The sequence below is a fragment of the Uloborus diversus genome, chromosome 4 (assembly GCF_026930045.1).
Source record: "Uloborus diversus isolate 005 chromosome 4, Udiv.v.3.1, whole genome shotgun sequence".
Lineage (NCBI taxonomy): Eukaryota > Metazoa > Arthropoda > Arachnida > Araneae > Uloboridae > Uloborus > Uloborus diversus.
This window is the reverse complement of record NC_072734.1, coordinates 66,631,777-66,647,018: the sequence shown is the minus strand read 5'-3', so window position 1 is coordinate 66,647,018 and position 15,242 is coordinate 66,631,777. Positions and strand designations below refer to the sequence as shown.

General features: G+C 35.3%; 1 protein-coding gene and 1 non-coding gene across 2 annotated transcripts in view; one reads left to right on the top strand and one right to left on the bottom strand.

Moving 5' to 3' along the window:
- Positions 1–400: 400 nt before the first annotated feature.
- LOC129220616 (nitric oxide synthase, salivary gland-like) overlaps positions 401–15,242 on the bottom strand; it is a 150,013-nt gene continuing 135,171 nt past the window's right edge. Inside the window, 2 exon segments of the mRNA XM_054855046.1 lie at positions 401–2,324; positions 4,739–4,930. Of these exon segments, the coding sequence (XP_054711021.1) occupies positions 2,211–2,324; positions 4,739–4,930 (306 nt within the window). The 3' untranslated portion in view covers positions 401–2,210.
- Trnai-aau (transfer RNA isoleucine (anticodon AAU)) lies at positions 11,104–11,177 on the top strand. Its single transcript has one exon. It is a non-coding gene; the product is annotated as a tRNA-Ile (tRNA).

The window sequence follows — 15,242 nt, the reverse complement described above, 5'->3', positions numbered from 1 at the left end:
GATAATGAACTTGGGGCCATTTTCATGCTTCCTGAAAGTTATATATGTTCAGTAAAAACTTCCTAAGCTTCAAGTCATGTAGAATTTTTTTTTTTGGACATGGCTACATCTTTTTGAAGTCATATCATTCCAAGGTTATGTTTGTATGTAGCTATTGATGGGACTACATTAACTGATAATTACTGCACTTTTATTTTGGTGCAAGAACTAGCTGTTTTTCACTGTTATACTGCAGCAAAGAATGAATATGCAGCGTGAAAAAAATGTGGGGTTTCATTACAGTTAAATCAAACAGTTTAGTCAACATAAATAAAACAAACGTTTCGAGAAAATATGGTTTTATATATATATATATTTTTGTGAAATGATGGTGTACTCAAAATGTTTTCCGGGCACTCTTTATTGCAATACATAAGGGGAAAACAGCAATACCCCACCTAAGTAATTGTGGGAGTAATTGTAATCATAGTGCCATCAATAAATGTGTAACCTGTTGTTATATTTGCATTAAATCTACAGCAGTGACATGATGCATGTTCAAAGTTTTGACAAATAAGAAGCGATATATGACATTGGGGATTAGACATTTCTAGAAGGCATTTGTTTGAATTTCAATGATAATGCCCTATTTTCCTGTTTATTTAGATGTTCTTAAAGCAATTAGTTTGTGAAGAATACTTATTTATTTTATTCACCTTCTTTTTTCTGTACAGCTTGTTCTATAACTTTCACTTTGCAATGCCTTATACAGGTTTTATTATTTTTTTACATCCATGACATTTCTTTTGATGTCCTTATTTTATTAAAAGTAGGAAAAGAATCTCTTAACTCACATTTTTGACACCATTCAAAATGTACTTCTCCGTCCCAAATTAGTCGTTACATTTGAAAACTTATGTACTGATTGATATAATTTTCTTTGAATATCTTTTAGATTTTATAGTGTCATGCTATAAACTTTTAATCCTGAAATCAATACCAAATTGTTGTTGTTGTTCTTGTGGAGCTAGGTTGGCAATTTGGTATGCACTCTGACCACTAAAGACGATTGGCAGTACCAAATTAGTTTCAAGAAATCCAGAGTTTGGCAATCTTAATCCGCGCACAAGGGCTCCCTCCCCCACATGGATGGATACTTTTGATCGCCCCAAAATGTCCTTATTCCAAAAAGTTTGTTTGAGGATTTGGCAAATTTGGAGACATAATATGAATAATACACTTTCTGAATGCCCATCTGTACTGTTTCATTAGATGCATGTATTTTATGTTTCGTCAAAGTTTGGAGTTTAAAAAATCCTGCAAATTGTGAATATTTCTTTGAGAAGAGATAAAATGGAAGGAGTGAAGACTTTCATTCGTGAAACAAAGATCCCAAGTCACGTGATGGATTGAAAGCAACGCATTGGAAGAAATCGGGGTTTCTTTCCCAAGTTTCACGCAAAACACATCAACCATTTGTAGTTGTTAAGTAACCTGATTTTGGGTTTTTGCCTCAGCTTTTGCTGAGTAAATGATTGAACTTGCTCCCATCCATTTACTAATTCTGCTGTAAGGAATTTCCCACCTACCAAACATTCTAAGTTAATGGCGTATCTGGCAACACCCTATTTCATAAAAACCCTGCAAGTTACATGCCAAAAAGATAAGTCTCCTTTGTAATGAATTATTGTTGCATTAGCTAAAAAATAATTTCATGCAATTACTGCTAGAAGAGTCCTTACAAAATAGAATACGGCTTGACAGTGAACACATAACTTTGGTACTTATTTTAGGAGAAAATGTCTGGTAAACAAATATTGTTGATTGGTTGCTTGCTGAAAAATGTTTAAATAAAATCCTGGAATCATGAATTTCAATACGTAGTACAATGGTATTCAAACATAGTAACTAATTTGGGACAACAATTTTGATCCAAATGTGGCGAATAAGTTTGGGCAGACAGAGTAAAGTAATTGAGATTGATCTGTCAAAGTTACCATTCAAGTTGGATATTAGTTTATAGATGGCGCGGCTGAAACTATTTAAACAATTTAATTTCAGTGACACCATCTGTGAACAAAAGAATGAGAGGTTTATCTCCTGCATTATTAAGACCAAATAGTATGTCAAATCAATGGTTTCTAAATGAAAATGTGGGGAAAAATCACATCTCTGCTTCAGATGCATTGAAGAGCTTAAAAAAGATTTATAGGAAAGCTCAGATATCATTTTCAGCTGGACGACGATGTGCTCTTACGATTTTTGGCCTCTACTCGTCCTCGGTTAGTAACTTCTGCCGTTTTCAGCGTTATTCCGAAAATATCTTCGTGATATCTGTTTTCCTCCTGTGTAATAAAAGTAGAACATTTTATGAATTAGTATAGTAAAAATATTTATTTTCAATGTTGCAAATTGTTAAGAGTTGTAGATATTTAAGACCGAAAAACCATTTTAATGTTTTTATTGTGAAACTTTTTACATTTGAGACACTTATTTTTAAATGTGATAAATTTCTTGTGTTTTTAATTATAAAATTGGATTTTAAAATAAAATATTGAAATTATTGAGCTTTTTTCCTTCTTAATTTCAAAGCTATTAGAATTTGATATTGTTTGAAAGACATTTTTGATGTAAAAAAAATCATTTAAAAATGAAACTACTAACTAGACTAATAAAAATGAATCCTCAATTGCATAAACATTCCATGTGACTTTTTAAGGGAAATGTCGAAATAAAATGAACCTCACTTAGAACCTAGTTTGTGTTTTAGGGGGGGCGGAAAGTAATGGATTTTTTTTCAAACAAATGTAAATTTTTACCAAGTTTTTTTTTTTTAAATTAGCTATGTATCAACATCCTTTTGCCATCAGCAATCAAGTGTTCAAATTTACAATCGTAGGTCTAAAAAATTAACTGGTTTTGGAGTAAAATATCTGAAAATAGATGTGAATCAAATTTTCAAGTTTTTGTCTGTCAGAAAATACTACTGCTGTTGGAAGGAAGGGAAATCAGAGGTTGCAATGTTGGAGTAGTGCATTCCAGGGATTGTCAACATGATTATGCAAGACCGCACAGCTGAAAGAGAACCATGGAGAAAAAAGAATTTCGTTTTGATACCTCGCCTACCATACTTACCTGACCATTGCATCTCTTGATTTTCCTTTATTTCAATCGCTATGTATCAAAAAACATGAAAATTTGACTGATATCTAAGATACCATTTCCAGATTTTGCTGCAAAGCCAACTGAGTTTTATCCGTCCCAGATTGAACATATTTGATATGGCAAACTGTAGTTAGCAAAGTTACATCATGTAGAACCAGTGGCCCAGCCAAGGGGGAGTGGAGGGGGGGGGGGGTATAACCCTCTCTTGAAGCTCAAAAATATAGGAACACACATGCAAGATGCATGGACCTAAAATTGCTCTTTTCAGCCTTTAATTTCGAAACTTTCATATGACCCACCCCCTGAAAACTTTCTCACTGCACCACTGTGCAGAACAACATGACCATACACTTGACTTGCTATCCAGATAATGCAGTTTACAAAGACAGTTTATCCTAAACCTATTCTAAGAATGGCAAAGATCAGACTTACTTTTATTACATTAAAAATGTTATTACCTTTGCTCCTTTGCATTTCTTTCACCTTATCCATTATTAAGTTAATTACACATGTATTTAAATCTGTGATACAGTATAAAATTAAGAGTTAAATGATAATCATTTGAATAATTTTGTAATACAAGTAGCATGTGGATCCTCCACAGATTTGATTAAAATTATAAATATTTGAATATTAGCATATACTAAAAATTAGCTGTTAAATTCAGTGTAATTAAAAAAAAAGTCTCACGACCAAACGGCAAGACCTTAAGGGTCACCGATTCGGACAAAATTCTGTATATAGGTTCATTCCCACTAGATACGGTTCCAGGTAGAGCGGTTTGACTGCATAGGCCCTAGTTTGGTTGAAACGATGGTCCAAAGTTGCTGTTTGGCCCCAGAAATGCAATGGCATTTCCATTGAAATTTCAGACTTCGACACTGTGTTCGATGTCCCTACACATATGTCATCTTTTGTTAGTACAACGAGTGGAAGGGAGAACTCTTATTTATTTATGAGCTTTATTTAAGTTACTTGAAAAGTCAAAACGATCTTGTATTTTTGTTTTTGTATGTGCCATGTGCAATAAATTAGAGCTTTTTCTCCTCTCCCAGTTTTTTCATATTATTGTTGAATATCTTTGATAGGAGACGATAAATATCCAGTTAAAGTAAATGTTTTCCTTAGAAAAGGATAAATACTTCTTACTAGCAGAGAACTATTATAAAACGAAAATAATTAGTTTCATTTGCAAGGGATAAATATCCTATAACTATTATTTTGGCATTCAAGTTATTGAAATTAAAAGTAGTGTCCAATTTAAATTTGAGAACCACTTATTAAAAATTGGTATTCACCGTAATTAATTCAAAGATAAGTGCACGGAAATGCCGCATACTGAAGTACAATAGCAGAAAAAGGGGTAAAAATGGGAATTCTAGAGGAAACTATATTGCATTTTTTTGGGTCCGAATTATCAACTTTGGACCTCTGTTGCAGCCGAACTAGGGCCTATGCAGTCAAACCGCTTTACCTGGGCTCATACCTGGTGGGAATTGACATATATCTAGAATTTTGTCTAAATCTGTGACCCTCAAGGTCGTGCCGTTTGGTAGTCAGCTTACTGATACTTAAAAACTGTTTAATTGAATACCTGTAAGCGTTTTATCACATTGTCGACATCAGTTGAAGTTTTATTTCCTTTCTCTTGTATAATAGCACGCAATGTCTGGTTTACGTCTTCTGCCATACTGACATCTCCACAAACATAGAAATGTCCTCTTTCGTGAACCACTTCTTTATATACTGTGTCTGCTATTTCTCGAAGAATGTGCTGAACATATTTCTGCATAAAATAAATAAATAAATAAAAAACTAATTACTAAAAGTGAATTAAACAATGTTATAAATGCCTGAGTTTTCAAAAAAAAAAAAAAGAGTTCATAGATAAAAAGACATTGGACAAACTAATTATTTTTTGATGTCGATTATTTCAAAGGAGTTTTGTATTTAAATATTGTTTATTTGAGTTTGACCGTTGTAATATATCCATGATAGCACCTTACAGCAGATATACTAATGGTTTGTACACTTCTGTAAAACTTTGAAAACTGCTTGACATAAAAAGTTTCAAGTGCTTGAAAACTTTGAAAAACGTTAAAATATGTCTTTAGTCCGTGAATTTCGCAATTTATTTTCAAAAACGTACTAATCACAGCAATTTTTTTTTTTTTTTGAATTTTGAAATTATTTTTGAAAAAATTTATATTACATAAAATATATTAAGTGTATTGCGCTTTTTAGGTCAGTCCAGTCAGTTTGATCATTACTTCCCACAATTTAGTATTAATTCGAATGCATAAAATATTCAAAAAGACCTCAATCTACAATCCCCCCTCCCTCTAAAGAAAAAAAAAATCTTCACTCAGCCTAGTCAGCCAGACTCTTTTTGACAGAATCATTGTTATTTTTTCTTTCTGAGATCGATTGGGATAACTGGAGTTCGCGGGTAATTGGGCTTATTGCACTGTACTTCCAAACAATCATGTTCACACTCAGTGTAAAAGCAGGACAATTTAAAAACTATAACATAACTTAAAATATTTATTTCAAATACGAAAACAACTTATATGTGTAGATACCCCACCAACATGATTTGCAAGGCATTAATACATCTTCCTCACACCCACCACCCCTGTCAAAGGTTTTATTTAAGGGGGAAGTGGAGGGGCCCCGAAACCTTTCCAAAGTAAGTTAAAAACCACTCATTTTGAATAAGTATTTTAATATATTCAAACTTAAATTTGGAAGTTTCCTTTTTACTTTCTTCTATATCTAATATATAGAAGAAAGTATTGGATTCGTGCAAATTTTCGAATTTTGACGGATTCGAACGTTTTGATGTGTGCTGAGTCCATTTCGACCATTTTTGGAAAATGTCTGTCGTGTGTGTGTCCAGTTTTTTGTGGCTGCTCTACAGCAAAAACTACCGCATGAAATCGAACGAAATTCGGTACACATATGTGCCGCTATGTGAACTTGTGCCCATTGGTTTTTGGCGCGAATTCCTCTAAGGGGGGTGGAGCAATGGGACGTTTTTTGAGTTACGCGTGCTTGCTATTCCTCAGGAAGTAACTGGCGGAATCAAACAAAATTTGGTCCATATGTTGCCATTGACAAGAACAGGTGCTGATTCAATTTTGGTGTCAATAACTCAAACGGGGGTTGAGCTTCAGACATTGGGATGGTCGTCAAGTTTTTGCATGTGTAATTTTGTTTTTGTTGGGAATATTGCTTCCTCATCAAGCATGGGGAGGGATCAGAAAAAAAAAAGAAAAATATAGAAGAAAGTTTCGTGATGGCCACAACATACTAGTTTTTTTTGACTAGGGGACCCCCGTTAAAAAGCGTGTTCGCACTAATGTCCAATGCAACGTTTATAATGTCAAAAATTTTTTTTTAAAAATGCGCAGAATATATCTTTTATAATACATTAAATGCACTTAAATATACAATTTAAAAAGTAATTTTTTGTCTTCGTGCGCCTCACAAAACATTTTACTTTGATAACAATCATGTATCGTTTGGGAAAAAGAACGAACAGTTGTAACGCAATCACTCGCAATGGTATACGCCCAAAATGTCGCGGCCAAAATGTCGCGGGCCAAAATGTCGCGGCCAAAATGTCGCCGTCCCAAAATGTCGCCGTCCCAAAATGTCGCCGATCCAAAATATCGCCGGTCCAAAATGTCGCCGGTCCAAAATGTCGCCGGTCCAAAATGTCGCTTGTCCAAAATGTCGCCGGTCCAAAATGTCGCCGTCCCAAAATGTCGCCGGTCCAAAATGTCGCCGTCCCAAAATGTCGCCAGTCCAAAATGTCGCCGGTCCAAAATGTCGCCGGTCCAAAATGTCGCCGTCCCAAAATGTCGCCGTCCCAAAATGTCGCCGGCCCAAAATGTCGCCAGTCCAAAATGTCGCCAGTCCACAATGTCGCCGCCCCAAAATGTCGCCAGTCCAAAATATCGCGGGTTCAAAATGTCGCCAGTCCAAAATGTCGCCGGTCCAAAATGTCGCCGGCCCAAAATTCGCTAGTTCAATTGGTACGAAAAATTTAAATGTACGTCGATGCTTTTCAGCATAAAAGTTGCGAAAGAATATTAATTGCCTTTCAAAGTAAGTTCCTTCAAAAATTCCAAACGTTTTCTCCTGTCTTAATTCGTAAGCATCAGATTAATTCCAGAAAATTAATAGTTTTCAGAAACACATACGTTTTTCTGTACACTATTAAGAACGTAAACATGCGAAAGGCTGCTGCAACGGATTTCTCTTTCTCGTTTAATCTGGTTAATAATAATACTCAAGATGTAAAACAAAGGATCAAGATGTAACGCAAGGATTCAGACAAAAAAATTGGTATGGAAGTAAAACTAAACTGTTCTAAAGGCGAATGAAAGAATAGTGAGGCGCTATGTGAATATGGCAAGAGAATAGGCGGTTTGTATTTTTTGGCGTAATGAAGTAAAAACAAATAACTCCTTCACTCTAGCATATTATTACCTTAGCGACAAGTCAGTAATTTAGGGGATCAGGCGGAATGGCCCCAGACTTTGAATTTTTTTTATATATATACAAGTGGAAGTGCTTTTTATAGCAATCCTATGAAATTTGCATTGGTTATATGCCCGTTATCCTCCCTCTCCCCTTTCACTAGAAAAATTCGAAATCACGGGCCAGGGTGGAAATCAAGTAGAAAGGTATCTTAATGAAATTTAATTTTCTCATAGATTTTTTAACATCACCCTAAGAACTGTAAAAAAAAAAAAAAAAAAAACTGTACGTTTTCAGTGAGATATACGTTGGTTAAAGTAAGATCAAAACTGTTCTGAGACTTTTTCTGGAAATGAAACTGAAGAAGTTTAACAAGACTGCTCGAGACCTTCCTCTGAGAGGACATTTGTATGTCCTTTGCGACCAAAATTTGGGACAGCAAAACAAATGTTTAACAGAGATGACAGATTATTGCCGTGGAAACTCTGTCTTATGAGTAAAATTCTGAAATTACGTCGAAATCTTCACCGTCAAATCTTTTGAAATCAATGAAACCCGTAATTGCTAAAACAGGTGTCTTTCACTCAGATTTTTGAAAAACGACTCTACGCGATGACAAATATTTTCAATTCTCAACATTCATGAAATTTATATATTCGATAGAACATCAAGGGGGACAATTTCAGAACAGCTATTTTATTAGAGGTTTTCAAGAGGATACTTTCATGCTTGCGAAGTAGCGCTTGTCAGCTGAATCACATTTTCCAATTTTAAATAGAAAAGAAAAAATTTCACAATGTAGGGTGAAATAACTGATATCAATGAGATTATTCAGATCAATTTTGACCTAGACTTATTTTTAAAATGAGTTTCAAAAAGTAATAGTTCTAGCTCAATATAGCTTGGTAATTCAGAAAGAAAAGAATACTGATAATAATAATAATAAACAAATAAGTTTTTCCCTCTCAGAAAAAAATACTGTTTTAATTATTGAATTTTTACTACGCAAATTGTATAAGAATGCAAACTCAGTTTTTATTTAACACCCACGCTAGTTAAAGTGCTACAAAAATGAGAGGAATACACGGCTAATTTAGATTTTATTGATATCTTGCTCAACCTCTCATATTTAAACTCAGTATATTTTTCATTGTTTATTTAATTACACTGACTCACGTAAACGATTACGAAACTCAACTTAGAACGAAAATAAGGCTTGTTTTCGTTTCATTTCACTTGTATACTACATTTTTGTATGAATCCTCGCATTACTTCTTGAGATATAGCAGTCACATAAAACGATTAAAAATATTCGGTGATCCATCCTTTTGGGATGACTGAAGCCAAAAATAAATGAGCAACTCGCCCTTTAAGATATACCTGTAGACCAAATTTTGTCTTAACCCTTGTACAGTAGACCCTCGTTTTACGCGGGTGTTATGTTCCACGGAAATGCTGCGTAAATTGAGACCTAATATCAAAAATAGGGAATGGGTTCAAAATAGGGATTAGGTTCCGTAGATAAAAAAAATACTTCATTCTAGTGATGACTAATTGTATGAAAAGTTTAATGTGTACTTATATCCATTTTTATGCATAATATGCATAAAGAAAACAAACTAATTTCGTGTTCTGTTTATGAAGAAGAGCTGGCTATGATAGTCTTTTGGTAGTCATTAAGAATTTTTCCTCTAATTCTTTGCTGAGCATTAACGCATCCATGACCACTTGCGTCATTTCCTTGATAAAATCTTCCTTTACTAACAAATCAGAAAAAAGATTATTTCTATTGTCTACGAATGGTTCAAAAATTTCAATGTGAGCGTTTTTGGTTGTGTGTCACCGGAGTCGGTATCCTCGTTGGTTTTGACCTCCTTTGTCACTCCTAAAAGCTCTTCTTCCAGTGAGTTCTGAACTGTGTGAGTTTAATCACTTTACTTCTATAATGGAAAAAGCTCTGGAACCAATCGCATAAAATGTCTCCAAGGACCCAAGTTCGATTATTAGCACGCCAAAATGCAGTTAGTTACGAGTAATCTGCAATCTATAGGAGCTTGGGTTTTAAAAGAGAGGAAAATGTTACCTGTTTGCATTGCCGCATCAGCGTAAAACCGAAACTCATCTGCGTAAATAAAATAAAGGTGTCAAATCTTCAACCGCGTATAATCGAAACCGCGTAAAATAAACCTGCTGAAAACGAGGGTCTACTGTATCACTTTTTGAGATATATCAGTCACAGATAAAAAAAAAGAAAGGAAAAAAAAACATTCGATTGCTCCACCCTCTGGTGTTATTGGCCCCAAAATCTGTCCCCCTGCTGCTTCCTAACATTTTATTTGATTCCGTTCATCATTTTTTGAGCAATGACAGTCACGCATATCGATGAAAACGTTCAGTTACTCCACTATCTTGAACGAATTGACGCAAAAAAACCACGCAGCTCTAAATCAGATATGGGTACTTGCGGGTATCGTTCGAATTCTTACCACAGGTTTTGACGTAGAATGGCCCCAAAAAATCGGTCACATACAAACGCACACTATTCTTGAAGAAAAGTTTTAAAAAATTTATCGAACGTCAGAACTGAACGCCGTCAGAACGTTTTACAGTTGGTAGATAGCGAGTCACAAGAAATAAGATAACGTAACGCTTGTATTCTATTTGTTTGCTGAAAAACAGCCGAGAGTTGCGAATCAAAACGGAATAATCTTTTTAGAATTCATCAAGAAACTCAGTTAGTTCAGTCCCATTTTTAACGAAGACATTCATTAAAGGCAGTAATCATTTATTCTGCAAATTTGGTGTTAAACAGCATTTTTGTACATTTGCATTTTTCTTACCAACTGAATGAGCGAATTTTGGTTCTACGACATTTTGGACAGGCGACATTTTGGCCCAGCGACATTTTGCACCGGCGACATTTCGGTCCGGCGACATTTTGGGCCGGCGACATTTCGGCCCGGCGACATTTCGGCCCGGCGACATTTTGGGTCGGCGACATTTTGGGCCGGCGACATTTTGGACAGGCGACATTTTGGCCCGGCGACATTTTGGACCGGCGACATTTCGGCCCGGCGACATTTTGGATCGGCGACATTTTGGACCAGCGACATTTCGACCCGACGACATTTTGGACAGGCGACATTTTGGCCCGGCGACATTTTGGACAGGCGACATTTTGGCCGCGACATTTTGTCCCGCGACATTTCGGTGGCGACATTTTAACCCCAAACCCTCGCAATGAGTTTCGCCAACACCGGATAATATTTCACTTGTAGCCTGTTGGAAGTTGGAACCTCCCCCCCCCCCCCCCCAGGACAACAGTGTTTTATTTCATTTGGATACCTACCCCGATGACATAAATTTGACATTGATTCGAACCCCGATGACATGCCTTAAAACGTCACGAAATGAGAACAAGTTTGAAAATAGAAGTTAGATTGTTTTCATAATTTTTCTCCCTGAAATTGTGGCCCATTAGCTCAGTTGGTTAGAGCGTCGTGCTAATAACGCGAAGGTCGTGGGTTCGATCCCCCCATGGGCCAATTGTCATTTTTAGTTTTCCCGTGCCTACTGTCTATTTGTTGACACTTCTTTGTGTTCCACAATGTTGTTTTACTTAAGGGCGAAATTAATATATATTTTTTTAATTTATCGAAAGTTCAGAAAAGAAAGCTGCAAACTTTTTTTTTTTGTTTATAGTTACTGCTCGTTTTCAGAGAAGATCATTACCGAATGAATGCAAAGTTCTCATGACTTAGAACTCTTATTGGCTACTTTTTTTTTAAATACGTTCTGTATTTATTTTTATGTAATTATTTTCGCTCTTTGTTAGCTTTTAATTTTCTACCGTAACTTTCTTTAAACGGCGCATGATAATTTTCTCAAGAAATATTTTTTCATTTTCATTAAGAACAGAAAAATGCATGTCTACATATAAATTTATTTAGTTTTAAAATAAAATTTGGATTGAACAAAATGACGAATGGGTTTGATTACAGGCAGTTTCCCCTCTTCTGCGTTTTGAATTCTCTATGCATCGAAACAAATGTACAAAAATGATTCACAATTTGGTATTCAGTAATTTACATTTAATCACGATTTATTTGACAGGCTGAGGCTGGATATGAGTTGGATAACGGATTTTCTAGTCTTGCAGGTTGAGGACTTTATTTCAGTAATTTCTCAATAGATGGCAGCACTACCATTGATGTTGATAAATACCTGTCGGCCTGGCTTAATGCCGTCGATTCGAAGAAATATTATTCGATTAAGCAGGGAAATTTAATTTACCTTTACTGGTTGACAACTTTTGTCTTGTAACGTAATAATAAATCAATATCTAAGTAATATAAGAAAAAATGTTTTTGATTAAAGAGCGTTTTAAGTAAGTTAAGTAATCTACGAAATAGTAGAATAATTAAGTATATATAATACAAGTACATATGAAAATTATAAATATGTAACTTACAACTTGAGGTATTAAATCTTTGTTTGTAAAACTTTTTTCAGTTCATATTTTTTAGAGAAAGTTCATAATGTAGATTCCTTGCTGAAGGTATTTTGAGAACACTTTTCTAACTTCAATTACCCTGCTTGTTTTACGTAACTAATATTTATCAATTTCTTATCGTCTGTAATTTTTATATTTCGTTATGTTTTTCAGTGGCGGCTCGTGGCTTAATTTTGCGGGTGGGCCCGCTATTATCATGGGCGCCCTGATGGAGGTCATTGTGGCCTCCCAAAAGTTTCTTTATTTGGCGAATTTGGATTTCATATAGCTTTTCAGGCCTAATGTATCTTCTAATTATGTTTTAGTATGTAGTCCGGTCAATTTAGACAATGGAAATAACAAAAATTCCGGGAAAGCTAAATTTTTGTAGAGACCTTGCGTTTAGCATTACAAATAAAGTACCAAAAGTCCCCATCGATCCCATGTGCGCTAAAAAAGTTATTCGGGGTCAAAGGTCAAAATTTTGGGTTTTTTGGATTTTTCTCAAAAACGGTAAGTTTTATCGAAAAGTACCGCAGACCAAAGTTGTAGATCTTAAAATTCTCTATAAAAATGGTCCTTATGATTTTTTTCTCCAAGACCAAACCTTCCCAGATATTGCGTACTCTCAAAAGACAGCCAGTCATTTACAGAATCCCATCTACTCGCGTGGCCTTGAATCATCTGGCTATTCTAGTCCGTGTGGCATCGTTCACGTACCCAGAGGTGCCCGAGAAAAGGCGCACCCCCCTCATTTTCGCGGAAATCCCCCTCAAAAGCATGCCTCCCCCCCAAATGAAAAAAAACCCTCAAAACAATCCCCCTAAAAATTTCGATGGCGCAGTCTGGGCCATGACTCCTTCTGGGGGGGGGGAGGGCACTCCTGACGTACCTGCTTCTTTTAGAGTTAAACGTGCAGTTCGAGTGAATAAACGTATTCATCACAAGCGTCTACTGTTGTTTGTGCTGATTAATATTTAAGAAAAATGTCACAATTTCGCTTTATTTGCAATAAACTTTTGACTGAAGGTGAAACTGTTGTGCTGGGCAGTTGTGGAATGCCAACTTTAATCGATACAAGTCTCGAGAGAAGTTATAAGAATGCTGATTATTTAAGAAGTCAAAGAGTCCGTTACAATTCGCGTGGATTGCAGAAAATCATACACCCGGAAAAATTCAATCTCTGTAGCAACGTGAGGATAATGAGGCTAGTACTTTAAAAGTAAGTCCTCCTCGTACTGTAGCGCGATTAAGTAAATTTGAATCCAGCTTTTGTTTTTAAAAACGCTGCTTATTTTGTGGCTGTAAAGCGGCTGAGGAGGCTGAGAAGAAGAAAACGCAGAATAATGAAAGAAAAATTCATAAAGCAGCGACTAAATCATACTCAAAATTAAAACGTGCAAGAGCAGCTTTTGGACACACCCTCAGAACGATCTTTAGCTAATTTTATAAAGGGATTCTTTGAATGTAAGTGTGGAAACTTTATAAATTTTTCTGCGATAGTTCTGCGTTTTGCTCTTCTCAGCCTCTTCATCCGCTTCCTCGCCACAAAATAAGCAGTGTTTTTTACAACAAAAGCTTGATTCAGATTCACTCCCGCTCTTGTTCGAGGTGGACTTACTTTTGAAGTACTGGCCATGCTCATTAGGATGGATTGAAAAAAATCAAAATCTGATAAACGCTAAGTATTAGCTCGGAAAAGTTGCCTTTTGTAGAGATATTTGGTCCAACAAAAGGATTTCGACCGCAAAAAATATCTTGAGGTGTCGCTCGCGCCTCGAAGTTGACCATAAATGCATAAAAACTGGAAAAAGTTATAATAATTTCATCAAATATCAAAATTCGAAAAATTTGATGTTATCGCTCTTAAGATCATGCTTTTTGTGTAGATTACACATTGCATAAGATCATTTTAATAATAAACTGTATTTTAAAGTTCCACACATGCTTTGAGTCTTGAATTTGACCAATATAGTCTGAATTGAATAACATCGTGTTGCTCCGTACTTAGAGAAAAAAATATTAGAAGTTATCATTTGTAAAAGTTTGCTTTCATATTAATTAATTCTTACATAGATACGAAAAAAAAAGTAATAAAAGCATTTCTTATCTAGTTCTCCACTTAGCAGATAACTTTGGCTCAAAATGTCAAATTTACCTATGATAGAGAACAAAGGTTAAGTATAAAAAAATTTTAAATAATGTGGCTTGCAACAGCCCACATCAGTCACCCTTTGAAACAAAAGACGTTGCTAAAGAAATTTTAATGGGTTTTGAGCCCTCAAACTAACCACATTGATTACAATAAAACATAAGTTTGGCATGCGAGTTGAACTATTTTACTTCTCAAAATTTTCAGTCTTGATTGAAATTGTGGCTTGATGGTATTGTGGCTTAATATTTCTAGATTCTAATATGACTCGAATAAATCCATCCCTTTTTGTTAGGCAGCAAACTGTACCTGACATTTATTTTTCTTATTTTACCTATCGTCTCACTGCATTAGTATGACATGTGAGGTTTTAAGTACCTGACACTTCTTTTTCTTATTTTACCTATCGTCCTCGCTGCTTTAGTATGACATGAAGTTTTGAAAACCCTACTACTCAGTAGGTACGCCACCAAGCAATTTCTTTCAAAGTTTTATCGGAAGTCCCCTTTTTGAAAGAGGGAGCTGCCGAGTTTTACCAGTTCTGCTTATCGATGAGCTCATAGCAGTCTCTCTGCTTCAAAATTGAAATCTGGAATTATACATGTTCATTGTCCATCTTCGAACTGATCGTCGTAATCCGTCTTGAAACAAGTTCTCTGATGATGGTCATCCGCAATGCCTAGTGTTATATTTTTTAGATTCTCAAAGTAACCAGTTTGCAGAACAAGAGCTGATGATCCAAACATAGTTACGATGGCAAGTTTAAAAAATTCGATTGTATAGCAAAAATTTACAATTTCAGATTTCAACTTGAGTTCTTTGATAAGCAGAAGTGGGGAAAACTCGGATCATCTTCTTAAAAAAGGAATATCAGATAAAACATTTAAAAGAAATGGTGTTTTGAGGGCGTAACTACTGAATTATATGATTTCCAATACCTCACGTTATACTAAAGCAGTGAGACGA